Source organism: Cloeon dipterum, chromosome 4 (genome assembly GCF_949628265.1).
Source record: "Cloeon dipterum chromosome 4, ieCloDipt1.1, whole genome shotgun sequence".
In the NCBI taxonomy this organism is placed as follows: domain Eukaryota; kingdom Metazoa; phylum Arthropoda; class Insecta; order Ephemeroptera; family Baetidae; genus Cloeon; species Cloeon dipterum.
Window position 1 is genome coordinate 22,549,589 of NC_088789.1, and position 15,121 is coordinate 22,564,709.

Sequence of the window (15,121 nt, forward strand, 5' to 3'; positions counted from 1 at the left end):
CTTGAAATCTTATTTTATTTCACAACAAAGATTTTCATTTTAAAAGCTTTCATACGCTGTTGGACAGATCTCGACAAGGGGAATCGAAATCTGCCAACTGTCACTTTAAAATAATATAAAATGATCAGAAAAAGATAAAAATTTCCAGACTGCGGTTTAAATTTTCGAGAAAATCGGTTCCAATGTTTCCATCCCAATCACGCGATCAGCATCGTTTCCTTATTAAAAATCATAAGGAAATAATTTTAAATTTTCCAAGATATTTGGTAAACTCTGAAATTTAACTCCTTCTCGGTCCTGATTATATTATTGTACTTTGTAAATATGGATTCCACAAACAACAAACTCACTTTGAAACGACACGAAGAAGAAGAAGAATAATAATTAATGAACATAATTATATATGAATTATTGATTTAAAAAAAATATTTAAATTTTTTAACCTCTTCTTCTACTTTGCCAGAAAAGGGACAGACCAACAAAACTATAAATAATCTTGGCATATAAAAAATCTCAGTGAACAATTAGGTAGAGCTAAAATGTATATAATTGAGTTGTATTGTTTTTCTGTAAATAAAAGTGCCACAATACATTTTACCAAACTGGATTTTCCTCTCGAAATAGTCGTGACTAACGGATCGGAATTCGGAATTAAAACTATTTTGAATTAAACGAAGAAACATGGGTGGAATATTAAGGTCCTATTTCCAGAAGCATGTTCTTTTTATTAGGCCGGGGAGAGCGCTTTATTAAAGTAACTAAATCACCGCGCTTAACGTTCTTTTTGCGCGAAACTAGCGAGCGAGCTAGCGATCAAACGGCCGAGATCGTAAAATTTGCCCAAGGTGAGGCGACTTATTTATTTTTCACGCTCGCTGTCGTTAAGCCGGCCGCCGGCGAAAATTTGTCTCTGCCGAGGAGCACACCCGGGAACCAAGGGGGCAGGAAACAACGCCGCCGCGTAATTGGCTCCAATCAAGAGAATACTAACGCAAGACTGCGAATTAAAGGCGCTGCCAAATTGCGTGCACGTGCGAGTGCGACAAAAGTATGCTTTGCACTTTGCAAATCTTAGAATGTGCTGCCCACGCGAAGGACCGTGTCTTTCTGGCCAGCACCTGCTCAGCGCTACTTTTGGTTTCACCCCCAATTTATGCTTCCTCTTCGTAATTTGAATTTGTTGTTGACACCATTGCATTCACCTGAAAGTGAAATGGAAAAAATACATTATTTTTATTATAGTCTTAAAATCTGCTTCCTATTACCTCCTCATAATTTTTCCAGTTTTCCTTTGGAACAATAATATAAGCTTTTTTGTCTTTTTTTCCGGTTCGAACTTCAAAATAATGAACATGAATCATAGGAATTAAAGAAAATTAAGCCCGTATAAAATTAATTGTGTTTGCCGTGATATTAATTTTCGTCAGATCAATTTTGCGTTTCTTATTTTTTACTAAACCTCGATCTGAAATTGATTTTAAAATGAGATAAAATTTGTCCTCTGCTTTCATCACGTTTGACGAAAATACAACGTTTTTTGGTGGAACCATACAATTTTTAGAGAAAACAAATTTCTTTTTCAATTTCAATTCAGTTTTATTTTTTCCAAACATGCCATTATAATTATTCAAGAGAGTCATCAGTCAAGGAATTTGTTTTTAAATCACTCAAAGAAGCATTTAAAGTATTTCGAATTTGTCCAAGCTTAAGCCCCTGAATTGCTGCTGAAGTATTTAAGAAGCAAAAAAACAACGATGCAATCTAAAGAAGGGATAATTTGATGTGACTCGGATCGTTATAGAATTTCATTGAGTAAAATAATTAAGCTCTTACCCAAGCTAGTCAAAATAGTTGTCATTTTATTAAAAAAAAAGGAATTTCCTAATATTCAAGAAAATTTTAAAAACAGATTTTGTTTATAGTTTCAAGAAGGTTTAAATAGCAATTTGGGGTGTAGGGTTAACCATTTAGCTGGTCAGGGAAGGTTGCTAAATTTTGTTGAAAACCCAAACCTTTGACCTGGACATCTAATTTAAAGTTAGTTCGATTGGGCTCAGCAAGAGGAATTCAAAGCTCGCATTATTTTTGAAATTGCACTACAGGGACATGTCATAATAAGGTCTCAAAGCTCTCCAAAACTGTCCTGCAAAACCCGTAAAAATGCATAAGTTGTCGAAGTATTTTATGACGCAATTTTTATAGTAAATATCGATTTAATTTTTAAATTTCATCGCGTTTGCTTGATCTCATGCAATTTATACACACCGATTTTGTCGCGTTTCGTCATCGCTTAAAAAATAAACAAAACTCGTGGACCTAACAATGCTGATAGAATTTTATGAGTAAATCCAACACATATGAAGTAATAATAATTAGAGCAGGAATTTACTGTTGTCACAGTTTAGTTCATATTAATGTGCGGTGTACGCACGAATTGACGCCTCTCAAAATAATATTTCACGCAGAGGGGTGGTTTGATATTCCGGCTGAAAAGTCGATTTTTAATGACGAGCGCGCATCCTTTGTCTTTTCTTCACAGTAGATCTGACGCATCGCTGCCTCTTGCGGGGCTCTTCACTCAGCCGCCTCATTTGAAGGAAATAAAAATCGTATCAGCCGCGTTGAGAGTGAGTGAGATGAGCAGAAGATAAAAAAAAAAGAAAAGCAGGGGACGAGTTCATTAACTGCTGCGATGCCACACGACGCAAATGGAGGTGCATCTCATCTCGTCGCCGCAAACAGACTCACGGCGTCGCGACAAATATAGAATCGTGCATGCAAGAAGAGCAGCAACCGCACCACGTACTTAACAGGGGTTGTGTAAATCCAGATGCGTGCCTCAAAATTTACGAAAGACTCGAATGGCATTGCATCTCGTCTGCATATCAAGATATTTTTAGTTTCATTTCGTTCTTTGATGGGGGTGATAAAAATTTTGTCCAATTTCTTATTGGTGGGGGATATTTTTAGAAAAAATACAAAGCTGTAAATTTTAGGTTTAAGCAAGGGTTTTTTTAATTCAGTGGTTAGCATCAGTCCAAAACATCAAAACAAAATTTAAGAATGTTTAAAATTCCACAAGACTGCTTTGTAATGGAGAAAGCAGAATTCCAAAAAAATCTTGCAAAAGACCGAAAATTTATATCTTATAAGGTTGAAACTACATAAGCACTTTTATGAACCAATGGAGAGGGGAAAGCGGCACACCAATATAATAGGATCTTACAAAGTATGGTGCTTTAAACAGAAATTTATGAATAGTCTTATTTTTGCTCTCGAGAGCACCTCAGAGCGTACGCTTTTTTACTCATGCACAATACTTGTCGCATTACTGGCAGGAAAGTGCCTCGCAACAGGAAAAAAATCTAGTTTGCTCTACATGAATTATGTATACGAGAGCAAACTTAAAATATGGACGACATGTATGGTGACATGTTTTGTACCCTGTCCCCAACATTATGTATTGGCCATGTGAAAAAAATGAGGCCGAGAAGAGTACAAAAAGTCTCAGAAGAAGAGACAATAATGCTGAAAGATAAATCTTTTACATTAAAATGTTTCAATTGGACGAAGAAAAAAATATTTTTAGTAAACTATAGAATAAATTTTTAGTTTTCTTCTACATGTATGAATGAGTCATCGGCCTTGTGCGAGATACAAATTTTTTAGTCCTCTGCAAATTGGAATTTTTAAATTCAGTGCTAAAAATGTGTCAGCCTACAGAATTTCGAAACTGGAGAAATTTGTAAACATCTGGATTTTGCAATTATTTGACGCCCTGGCCCTGTTCATTTGCAGACTGTATATTTTTATTTTTCTTTCATCCTTAAACAAAGAAATAGTTTAATTTTAATTTCAAGAATTTAATATTCATATTCCAAGATGAAACAAAATTTTAAACTAGATCCGATCTCTACTAAAAATTGTAGTGAATAATTTTGATCATCTCTATATCCTCGAAAAATTAGGTAAGAGCTAACAATGTTCCCAGGATGCCTTTTTAAACTTGCTCCAGAGTTTGTATGCTAATCAATCGATGAGCATGCATGATGTCTTGTCAATCAGAATAAAATAAATAAATTCAGCAAACCACCTGTGGAGATGGAAATACAATTTCCCCTCAAGAAAATAATTTATTTATCTCCGGTCGATTTAATTCCTCCTCGACTTTGCGTCTGTCTGTGTTGCGCATATAATATATATATATTTATATATTTGTACTTGTGTGGGGATGAAATGAATTAAGAAAGGGGCATTTCGCGGCAGCTGTCGAAGCTGTCGGCCTCCCTTGGGCTTGGCCGCGCGAAGAAAAAAGCACACGCGCGCGCGAACGCGAATATAAAAGTCCCCCATGCACACTTTTCGTCCCATGCCACGCATTCCAATTAAAATTAACGCTCGCATACGGTAAAAAACTCCAGCAGCCATCGCGACGCCTCAAGAAGCATCGGCAGCTGAGCGCCACTCAAACTTTCCTCCCCGCGATCCCGAAACAAAAGGGCCCGCAATTTAAATAGAAGTAAAAAATGCTATGAATTTTATTGTTTAAGGACAATGTTGTTTTAATAATCAGCATGTGTGAGTGTTAGCCGAGCCTGAGCGATATTGATTGAATAAAATTAAATGTGTATATTTATTCATTCATCCTTAATTGTTTTTTTAACGAGTTTTGGCGTCTCTGTAACAAAAAGTGCACTATTTCATGCCAAAGTTGACTGATAAATAAACAACGAATCAAATGAATTCTTAATTTATTACAAAAATTTATAAAATAAATATATTTTAAAAATTAAATTTAAATTAGTTTTATTAGCCGTGCAAGATAACATACGGCTTCTTATGTTAACGAGAGTATCCAATAAAATCTCATCATTACCAATCACACTCTTATACATAGTGTAAAAATAACAACAATTTCATTTAATGTATGGCTAGAAGTGAGAGAATTCATTGCAAATTTGGAATTGACAGAGGAAAAAAACACAATAAAGTTCACAATTTTCTAGTCTATGAATTGATAAAAAGCAATATGTAATACTGTAAAATCACAAGCGTATGTAATAGAAATTTCGTTCGTTTCGTAGCACTTAAATTGCTTTTTGGTGTTGTTCCTCATCCTCCCATTCCCATTCCCGTTTCCCGCCGCCAGCCAGCTTGGTGCCGGTGCTGCGGTGCTCGCTTTTTCGTTAGCATTAGCTAGCAAACACATTACATACACGGAAAACTAAATAGAGCGTTCGTTGCGGAACTGTGGAGGGGACGGGACAGCAGAACACCAAGCTGAAGTGAAAACTGAAAACTGAATTTCGGGAATTGGGACTACTAGGAAAGGATAGAGAAGAAGGTCACGAAAGACTGGCTTACCTGCATAGTGCAATACTGCTTAGTCGTCAACTGTCAGCTGCTATCATTCATCCAAATTCAGCTCTGGTCTCCAGCCGCTTTCAATTGTGTAAAAAAATACATACATAGAGTAAGTTAATTTGGGTTTTCAACTATTATGTAATTTGAATCATACTCATCGGTTTGCACTCATTGCACCCAATTGTGTATGTAGTAAATTATGTATGCGTATGTACATAGTCTATGTATGTATGTATTAATGTACTACACTTATTGTAGAATTGTGTATGTACAATTATCATTTATGTATGATAGGTGCATAAAAAGTACAAATATTTGCTCATGAATGTGGAAGGTTTTTATTTTGCTTGTTAGATCATGAACTAATGATTAAAAAGTTTGTGTATGCAGGCGCCAAGAATGTCCTCCACCAAGTTAGAAGAGAGTGGTGAAGATCACGGCAGAAACGTGTGCTTCATTTGCCAGCAAACTCTGGTTCCGTGCAGTTCCCTTTCGCTGTCCAGAGTGGACCTGAACAAACTGTGCAACTGGTGGCGCAAGTATTTGACAACCCCCTTCAATCGCAAAGCCGCTAAAAACAGCAAATGCTGCAACATGTGTGTCGCCTCGGCCAGGTTTGATTTCTTCATTTATATTATTTATGAATGTAAATTAGTGATGATTTATATTTATTTTAAATTTGTAAAAAAGTCGCCAGATTTTTAATTTAAATGAGACAGCGAGAACATTTCGGTTCCTTTCCGATTTTTGTGCTTGGGTTAGAATGATAATGAAACTCAGGTTATATTGCGTGAATTAAATTTGTAATTTTTTTCTGAGGAGCCACCATGAGGACACCGATGCTGGGGATCCCAACCTAGCCTGGTGGTCTGTCGTCGATGAACCGCAGGACAAAGGTGAATTTAAAAAGTGTCTTCTCAAAGAGAGTTTCTGACATATGTATGCAAAATTTCAGTGGCTCCTATCGTGCAGCTGAATAGGCTTTCTGTTGATCAAGTTTGGCGAGCCATCAAAGGATTGCCCCAGGGCAGCCAGAAACCCAATCGCAATCAGAAAAGTGTTGTGTCGAAGGCCAAGCAGAAGACGTTTTATAGATGCAACTATTGCAGCTCCAAATTCTCCAAAATTGGACTTAAGGCCATGCACGAAAATGTGATGCACGCCTCTTACTTGATACCGAAGCATCAGGTATTTTTTTTAAATTTAAATAAACATTTTTTCAATTTCAATTTATCTCAACTAGGAACCAAGTTATGATAGTTAGAAAAACATGATTTTAAAACAAAGATCGCGAAAAATCCCAAATATTTATTATTTGTGAAGTCATGTTACTATTTTTGTTGTGAAAGAAAATAATAATTCAACAAATCCAATCCATGCTTTAGGTTCAAAGGACAAGTGATGGCGCTGAGCATCAGTGTCCATTCTGCTGTTCAAAGTTTAAAAGCAGAAGTGCACTGAATGGACACGTGTGGGGCGTGCATTCGATGCAATACTTCAAGTGTCCGATGGGCTGCAAGGACGCTCTGCTGGGAAAAGATGATCTGAAGGCTCACCTGACTGACAAGCATGAGGACGCCGACAATCGCCTCTTCAAGCTCGTAACCTCCAAGGTTCCGTGTAGTTATTACCAGTGCAACCAGATGTTTGCCAACGAGCACAAGATGGACCAGCACTTCAAGAAGACCCACCAGAAACAGGAGGGTGACTTCAGGTGCAGGGTTTGCGGATACAGAGGCGTGAACCGCTACAAATTCCTCCTCCACATGAGAAAGTACCACCACAGCAGTGAGCCGGAGGAGCGCGTCCAGGATCCTCAAAGCAGTACAAGTGGTGTTGGAGACCAGGCGGAGGTGCAGTGCGGCCTGTGTGGATTGTGGAGGGTCGCAGCGGACATTCAAGAGCATAAGATGGAGGCCAAGTGCCAGCACTGCAAGGGCATTTTCGCCTGCCGGGGCCTCAGGAACAGACACCTGTGGAACAAATGCAGTGCTGCTCCGAGCCACAAGCAGGAAGAAGGCTGGGAGGTCATTGCAAAGGTCACCGTCCGCTTCTAGATGACTGTTGATTTGTTTGTATTAATTTTCTGTTCGACAAACACCAAGAATATAGCTTTAATCGCTTCTTTTGCCAATTTTATCAGGATAATTTGTAAAGTTTTCATGAAAACTTTCATAGCATGCGGAACAGGTGAACAGGCGCGCAGTTATCTCCTTGGTTTATTTTGTTTTGGGCATTTGAAAAATATTTGTAAATCAGTTTTTTGTTTATTCCTGATAAAATAAAATAACGGTGAAATTCTAAACAATGAATATTTAGTCAGCGCTGTGCATCTTCCCTGAATTTAAAAACCATACTATTAATGGATAGAGGTCTCAGCCGCGAGACTTATGGCGGCGGCTGGCAGGACTGGCTCAGACGAATTTATTTGCCTGGCGGCGGCTGACAATATTTTAAACGTGAAGTTTGGTAGTACTTAACGGCTCTAAGGGTCGGAAGACATTTTTTCTCCTGCATTTTTTAAATTTTGACCCTTCTTCACCGGCAGCGCGGCTGGCTGAGACCTCTATTAATTTTATAGTAAAAAAATCCTGCTTAAGAAAAAAATTAAACGGACAGAATTGCCATCACTATATATATACTTGTATTATAATTAACCCACGGCAAAAGAGAAGACCAGCAATTAGTAGAAAGGCCACATTTTCATCATCTGGTCTTTTAGTCTGAATGGAAGCGCTGGCGTCACTCGTCGATGATGTTAAGGGCGCTCATTAAAAGCTGCAGAGGAGGCGCGAATTAGTTACGTGTTTGATAATAAGGGAGGATGTTGTGCTTGGTCTCGCAGCCAAATGCCACGGGGTATTGACACCTAGCCGTTCTTTGATCTTGCATTATTTCATCTTATGCAAACGTGCCTGTGTACACGTATCGCGCGAGCGACTCGTCGGACAATCGGCTTTGGTATTTTTGGAGAGAGCGTGCGGCGGCCACACACCGACGACCCACCCATCAGCAACTCACAAATCTCCCTTGGAATACTCTTTCCTGGCTTTTTGGAGAACATTGAACTCGTTCCGTCTGCTGTTTTGAGCCATTGGAATATTGCTTTGAACTATTTTACGTTCATTTGGGAAAATAAAACGCAGGAATAAAAATTTAATGTATACTTTCCAAAAATGAAATTTTTATATGGAATAGGCTATTACAGAATTTGATATTGGAAATAATTTCACATTTAGAGAGCTCCCTGGCATTTCTTTCAAATTTAAAGGGGATAGATGAAAAGGCTAGTGTTGAAAAAAACTTAGAATTGTTGGCTTTAATAGTTTTTTATTTATTTAAACTATCTGGCATTAAATGTTGGAAAAAGATGGCTTGCTTCAGTTAAAATTTAGACCTTTTAACTCTTGACTATATTTTTGCCTGATTTCGACTCGTCTCTTCTAGCTCTAGCTAACAATAAATAAGTGTGTATGAAACTTTTTTATGGTAGCTCTTGTGAAATAAAATAAGATTTCCAGTATAGGAAGACAGTCATCACCATTTGAAAATCATGCTTTTTCAGCCACGTTTTTATAATTACCATATTTACAGAGCTTAACTAGGACAATGTTCGCTTTAACTGAATCCTTATATGAATCCAAACAATGTCACCAAGGATTTTCAAATCCTTTACAATTTGATAAAATTAGTATATCTTTTTAAAAATTTCCATTTTAATGTTGCTCAAATTTTAATTTCAAATTATGACTTTTCATCAATATAAGCTGGTTTTACGAACATAAAAATAAATAAGGCGTTTTCTTTGATAAATTTAATTTTTATTAGTGAAGTCTCCATCAAAGCAATCCGATTTTCCTTTGAGCAGCATCCAGGTTCCACAGGTAGTTGGTTTCTCCTTGAATGAAGGATGTTCATTTTTTGCAGGAAAGAAAACACAGGTTTTGGCTTTAGTGATGTCTTTTATTTTATTAACTGAGTTTCTAATAAATATAATTATACAGTAATAAATAGTAGAACTTACGGGCTAGAGAAGTATTTTTAAATTTTCACTTAACTGCTATGCTCTTTACGTGAGTGTGATAATAGTTGTGTATTACATATATAATAATATATATGATTGATTATAACAACTTGACCATATAGAAGTTGGGGCGCGAGCGCGAGAAATTGGCTCGGCCCCGGCGTCAGAAAGGTAATATATTTATTTCATCATAGAGATATAACAGCATTTGTGTTGTGAGAGTTATGTCTGTCTATCATGTGTGTGTGTGTTTGTTTGTGTTCCAATAACATTCACTTCCATCTGCATTAATTTAATTAGTTTGTGGCGCGTAATCATATCAATTAAAAGTTGAACTGAACCAGTCTATATTATTTGCTTTAGCTGTGTGTGTTTGTTGCGATAATCACATCTTTCTCTGATCAATCAATCCATCAGCAGTTATCCTTGAAAAAGAAAGACACGCGTTTTCCAATTATTCGCGCAAATCACCAAACAGATTACCATTTAACACTTTAATATTTGGTGTTGCAGCTGTGACGTAGGAAAAAAAAATCAGAATTATTAAAAGTACAATAACCAACTCAACTCGAGAGCGTGCAACGGCAAAACAAAAAATTTACAAAAATAATAACAAGAGTGAGAAAGGTGAAAATGCTGAATTTGTGTCGTCAGTGGTGAAACAGCAACCAAAAAAGTGGTTTGTCAGAAGTGTGTGGGTGTCTGTATTATTATTTTTTTTCTTCTCAAAAGCTTAATAAAATTATTACCTTACAAAATTGCTTTTTTTCGCTTAACGGCTAGACATGATATTCATCGCTTAAGATTAAAAAGTTTATTTTTGCCTTACAGTCTAAGACGCGGTTTAAGACCATTGTTACATATCAGTTTTGTTTTCCTCGGCGTGGTAGTTTCCTCATTCAAATTTGCTTACAAGATCATTGAACATAGATCAACTCTTGATGCGTATTGTCAACACCAGGCTGAAGTACATCATAATATGTTTTGAGACTAAAAAAATTGTGTCAGGGCGTCTTACTCGCTAAGAACCTGGCTGTCCCACCTAATCAACCCAAGGTTGTAGAATATAAGTGTAGTGTGTCTTACGCGCTAAGTGATTGCTCTTAACTGCTAGCTGATTTCGCGTCTCATTATTTCGTTAACGATATATGAAAATAGTAGAGTCGTGCAATTTTATACATATTTATTTCGAAATGTCGCAGAGGATTTTTTTTTGTGTTTAATTTGTCTGGCGATTAGAAAATTGTTTGCACGTTTACAATTATTACTTATTATTTGGTCTTGCTATTCGAATCTTAAAATTACGGGTAATCATGTGTTTAGTTTCGCCGCGCTCTTTTTCCTCTTAAAACTTAATGTGTACACATTGACATCAGTAGAGATGAATTAACAATAGATATGCATTTGGTTGTTTTTCTGCGATTAGCTATTACTGCGAATTTCCCAACCTGACAAAACCGTTTTCAGTCGCTTGCTTTGATGAAAGCAGTGTCGGTCGGTTGAACATTCGACGATAATTCCCCCGAACGAGTGCCTCTTTATTATTAATTTTTCCTTTTTGTAAAATCGAAACCAGCCCTTACTTCTGCACCGTGCTGGAATAGAAGAAACTCGCGGCCCGCCGTGCTTGTGTGAATGTATGTTTGGGAGAGAAAGAGAGCTAAAATACACCTTGAACCCTCGACGTCGACGAAGACGACGCGAGTCCAAAAGAAAGAGAAGCAGCAGCAGCTCTGCTACAAATAGAAACCGATTTTGTCCCCTTGCCAGACAACAAGAAACCAAATTACAATGCTACATTTGTCACGCCAAAAGAGAAGAGCGGGCGAACGCGTCAGGTAATAACGAGCTGAGGCGAGAAAGAGGTTCCGAAAATTCAGTCGTTTCCCGCCTCCGACCGCCCCCGCCCGCCCACCCCCGCAACGGAATCGTCGTGTTTCTGTGTGTGTGTGTGTGTGTGTGTGTGTGTGTGTGTGTGTGTGTGTGTGTGTAAGCTCGACCGGGAAAAGAGTGCAGAACTGCGCGCGCGGATTGAGCTGTTCTCGAGTAAAAAATCGGACGGACGATTGAACATTATGATATCTCGCGGTTGACACCCACATTCCAAAATATTGCGCAAAAATATTCCATGTGTCTGTGTTTGTTTAGTAGTGATCCCTTCTTCTTGCTGCGTGAGAGAGGCATTTGGTTCAAAGGCACTCCTTGTCTTGTCCACATACTTTTAAAATTTCTTACTCAGGCACCGGGTTTTTCTTTTTATCTTTTTATTTTGTGTGTCTCCGAATTCGGTCGATTCGGCTATTAGAAAGCGATTGCATTCTCCCACCCCCTGCCCCCGTCCCCCACGGTTTGAAGGTAGTTGTGTTGTAATTTGTGATGACTAGCTCGATCGCCGACCCGCACACGCGTCACGGGCCGGCGCGTCAGTCTTCACCGCGGTTTTCTGGGCCTGAACCGTGTTTTCCTTTTGTTTTAGGTTTTCTGTGAGTTGAAAATGGCAAATTCCCTCGAATGGCGCGAGAAAGAAGAAACACGCCCGCCGCTGCCGCGTCGAGCCACTCGACGCGCGCCGCAGACGCGTTTTTGCTTCGTACCGGATGACTAGCAGTTAGATTTTCCAACCTTTGTTCCTAGCTAATTAATATCCATCATTATTTACAGTTGACATCTGCGATTGATTGGGCTTCAGCAGGGAAGATATGCGTGTGAGTGTGTACGGTGTCGAAAGATATAGTTTTATTTTTCCATTATATTACGGCGGAGTTTTACGAGAAGCGGCTTTTCCAAGACTTATACATAACAGATGTAAATAAACCTTTGAGTAAGACCACGAATATTATACAAATGTGAGTTGTTCCAAATTTACGAGTGCGTAGAGAAAGAGTAGTCATTCTTTGTGAAATTATGTCATTCTTCGGGTCGCCCATTGTCCAATCTACGTTTTTGAGATCTAAGGTTGTGTATGCGTTACATTATTAGGATAATTTCGTCACTTCCGAGTAGGCGGCTTCAAATAAAGACGGGTAATCATCAATCAATTAACTAATAACCATTTTCACGTGTTCCATTCGCTTCGGGTTAAGTAAAACGATCGATCTTTCCTCGCAATAATTAAGTCTTAGCAGCATCATGCGCGTGTGTAAAAATAATTACAACAAAATAGAGGCCATAGAGCAATAAGAATAATCATCATCAGCATCTCATCAATACATTAATAAATTAGCCGTCAACAAAACGAAAGGGACAATAGTTATGCAGAGATCTCTCCTCAAATAATGAAGCGAATCTTTTCTTTGCGGCAATGACATAATGTTCCGATCAGAAAATCAACTCGACTCTTTCCCTATTACAGTAGTTACATGTCAACTTGTTACTTTGTTTGTCATCTAAACACGTGTGTGGTGTTCTCAGCGTGCGCTGTTGTGTAGAATAATTAAATTTATTCGTACATTTACATACTACGAAATTGGTCCGTGCGAACGGACGAAACTTATCATCAATCAATCAATATTTGCGCCGTGCTTTGCACAGCTCTTTGACATCTCAGCATATATACTTTAAGTTTTTACTAATTATTTCATTAATTAATATGTCGCAGGGATTTTATACACAGCTAACTGGTCGTACTAATTTCCATTGCCCCTCGGCGCAGAGGAGTCGTTTGTTTTAAGCGCGAATTCTTTACACTTTTGCGTTTCATCTTTTTAAAAAAGGGTCAACAACGAAAATTTCATACTTTCAAAAAAATTTCTCTCAGCTTTTTCTCTCGCGATCATCGATCGAAATTATTGTTTGTGTGAGTGTACGAGTGACGACGCGCGTGTCGCAATCTCGGTTGCGCGCGGCCGTCCGCATCCGAAATGATACAATAACAAAAATTCTTCAATACCATTAATTAACACCTTACTGTAGTCGAGCCTCTTGAAGTTGAGCTGTCTGAGCTTGATATGGACTGATTCCCGGGAAGGTTCCAGGCTGCAACGCCTGCGGCAGGGTCGCGTACGTGTAGGGGGTGACGTAGCTGGCCGCCGCTGCCGCACCTGCCAAAAGTCACCACACGAAAGAGTCAGTTTTGCGGCCGGAAGCGACGATGATTTCACAGCTACATACACAAACATGCGAGTCTACAAACGCATATTGGGTTTCGCTTTTTGGCATGCACAGTTAATTAAAAAAAAAATGAATACGGTCAGAATATTTCAGTAAATATTTAAAATTATAGACAGAAAGAGTTTTCGCGGAAGAACAACACAAAGAAGAGATAAAAAATATCCCAACGATATTTTTTTAATATTTCTTTCTTTAAAAGGATAAATTTTAATTGCTTTTAAAGCGAATTTTGAATATTTTTACTAAAAATAATTCAACTAAAGCCAACTTGTGAATTTTTCTTGTTCTGAAACTTATTCTAAAGCGTTTCAGTTTGGCTTTAACATTTATTTTCAAAACATCGTTACACAGTTGGCCTTTTTTGTAACACACGGATAAAAATGCAGCTTTCGTTCGCCTAAAAAATTAAATTTTTGCAGAATATTCAGAATTGCATTGACAAGACCATTTTTTCCTCGTTTAAAATAAGTATTGTGTGGCTTCACAATGGAATTCAGATGGATAATTGACCGTTTTAAACGGTTTTAATTCTGTCTTTTTAGTTTGAAGTCCTAAAATTTCATGATTCGCGTCCATTAAGCGTCTAAAAGTCAATCGTTTGTTTTATTTTTTTTTTAAATTAGCCAAATCCAGATTCCCAATGCGGGACTTTTTTCTGGAAAGATCGTTACAAGAGTATAAAATTTCATCCCATTCTTTATTTTAGACAATGTTAAATAAATGACGGGCAAAATTCAAAGTGAGACTTTTAAAAAACTATTTAAATTTCTGACTTTGCTGGAAGACTTTAGGAAAAACCATTTTCACCTGGCAACGCCATTTCTCAACGTTGATTAATTAAAAAATCGAAAACGCTGTGCAATATATAAAAAACATCATTTTCAAATATTTCAGAACGTTTGCTATGTAATTTGGCAAAAAATTACAAAATACTAAATTGAAACTTCAGAATTTTAAACAGTTTAAAGTATAATTTGGTTTTAAATTTTACTCTCAAGACGAAAATCCTGGTTGTGAGTTATTTTCCTGCGGCAGATTTCGTTTCGCCTCAAAAGAGTACATCAGCAAACAGTGTCCATTTGGCCTGGACGGTGTTTATCCCTGCGCAAACAACACAAACGCGCGCGCTTCATTAGTGTCAGTCAGACATGCACGAGCGGCGAAAGTAAAACAAAAACTCATTTCCACGGCGTTGCGACAGAAAAAAAAACACTCAATTTTCCAGCGGACACGAGGGACAGACCGCTATCTGTCTAATTGCGGTGCATATTTCACCAAAATGCGACGCTCGACCGGGTTATTATCGCGAGTGCGGCGGCCGAAAAGAAAGCACACGCACGAACTATTGAATTTGATCGCGATAGTTGTGTGTCTTTGCCTGCCTGCCGCTCACTCGCGCTCTCTTTTTTCCCGAATGTAATAATGGCCGGCCGCTTTCACGTGTGTAAATTATGATTGTCGTAAATGAATCAACAAGAGCGGCAGCACAGCGAGGAGGGTGCGCCCCGCCACCGCCACCGCCGCTGGGGGTGCAGCAGCTACTTTCCGTGACCGACGTGCATTACGCCGGCCGACGTAATGAAAACGAACACCGCGCCTGCCAAGTGGCCGGGTAGGCAACGT

At 38.2% G+C, this 15,121-nt stretch overlaps 2 protein-coding genes across 4 annotated transcripts in view; one reads left to right on the forward strand and one right to left on the reverse strand.

The window, feature by feature from the left end:
• Positions 1–5,219: 5,219 nt before the first annotated feature.
• On the forward strand, positions 5,220–7,666 carry LOC135942648 (zinc finger protein 574-like). 3 transcript variants are annotated; one of them, XM_065488896.1, is made up of 5 exons: positions 5,220–5,473; positions 5,742–5,978; positions 6,184–6,260; positions 6,320–6,552; positions 6,750–7,666. In XM_065488896.1, the coding sequence occupies exons 2-5, from the start codon at positions 5,749–5,751 to the stop codon at positions 7,419–7,421; spliced, it is 1,212 nt and encodes a 403-aa protein (XP_065344968.1). In that variant the 5' UTR covers positions 5,220–5,473; positions 5,742–5,748; the 3' UTR covers positions 7,422–7,666. The 3 variants fall into 3 exon arrangements, with proteins under 3 accessions (XP_065344968.1, XP_065344969.1, XP_065344970.1); XM_065488897.1 differs by having other exon boundaries at positions 6,187–6,260; XM_065488898.1 differs by having other exon boundaries at positions 5,755–5,978.
• A 1,640-nt stretch (positions 7,667–9,306) lies between these two features.
• LOC135944793 (RNA-binding protein 24-like) overlaps positions 9,307–15,121 on the reverse strand; it is a 49,449-nt gene continuing 43,634 nt past the window's right edge. Inside the window, exon 5 of the mRNA XM_065491994.1 lies at positions 9,307–13,428. Coding sequence (XP_065348066.1) covers positions 13,292–13,428 — 137 coding nt within the window. The 3' untranslated portion in view covers positions 9,307–13,291. The remainder of the gene's footprint in view (positions 13,429–15,121) is intronic.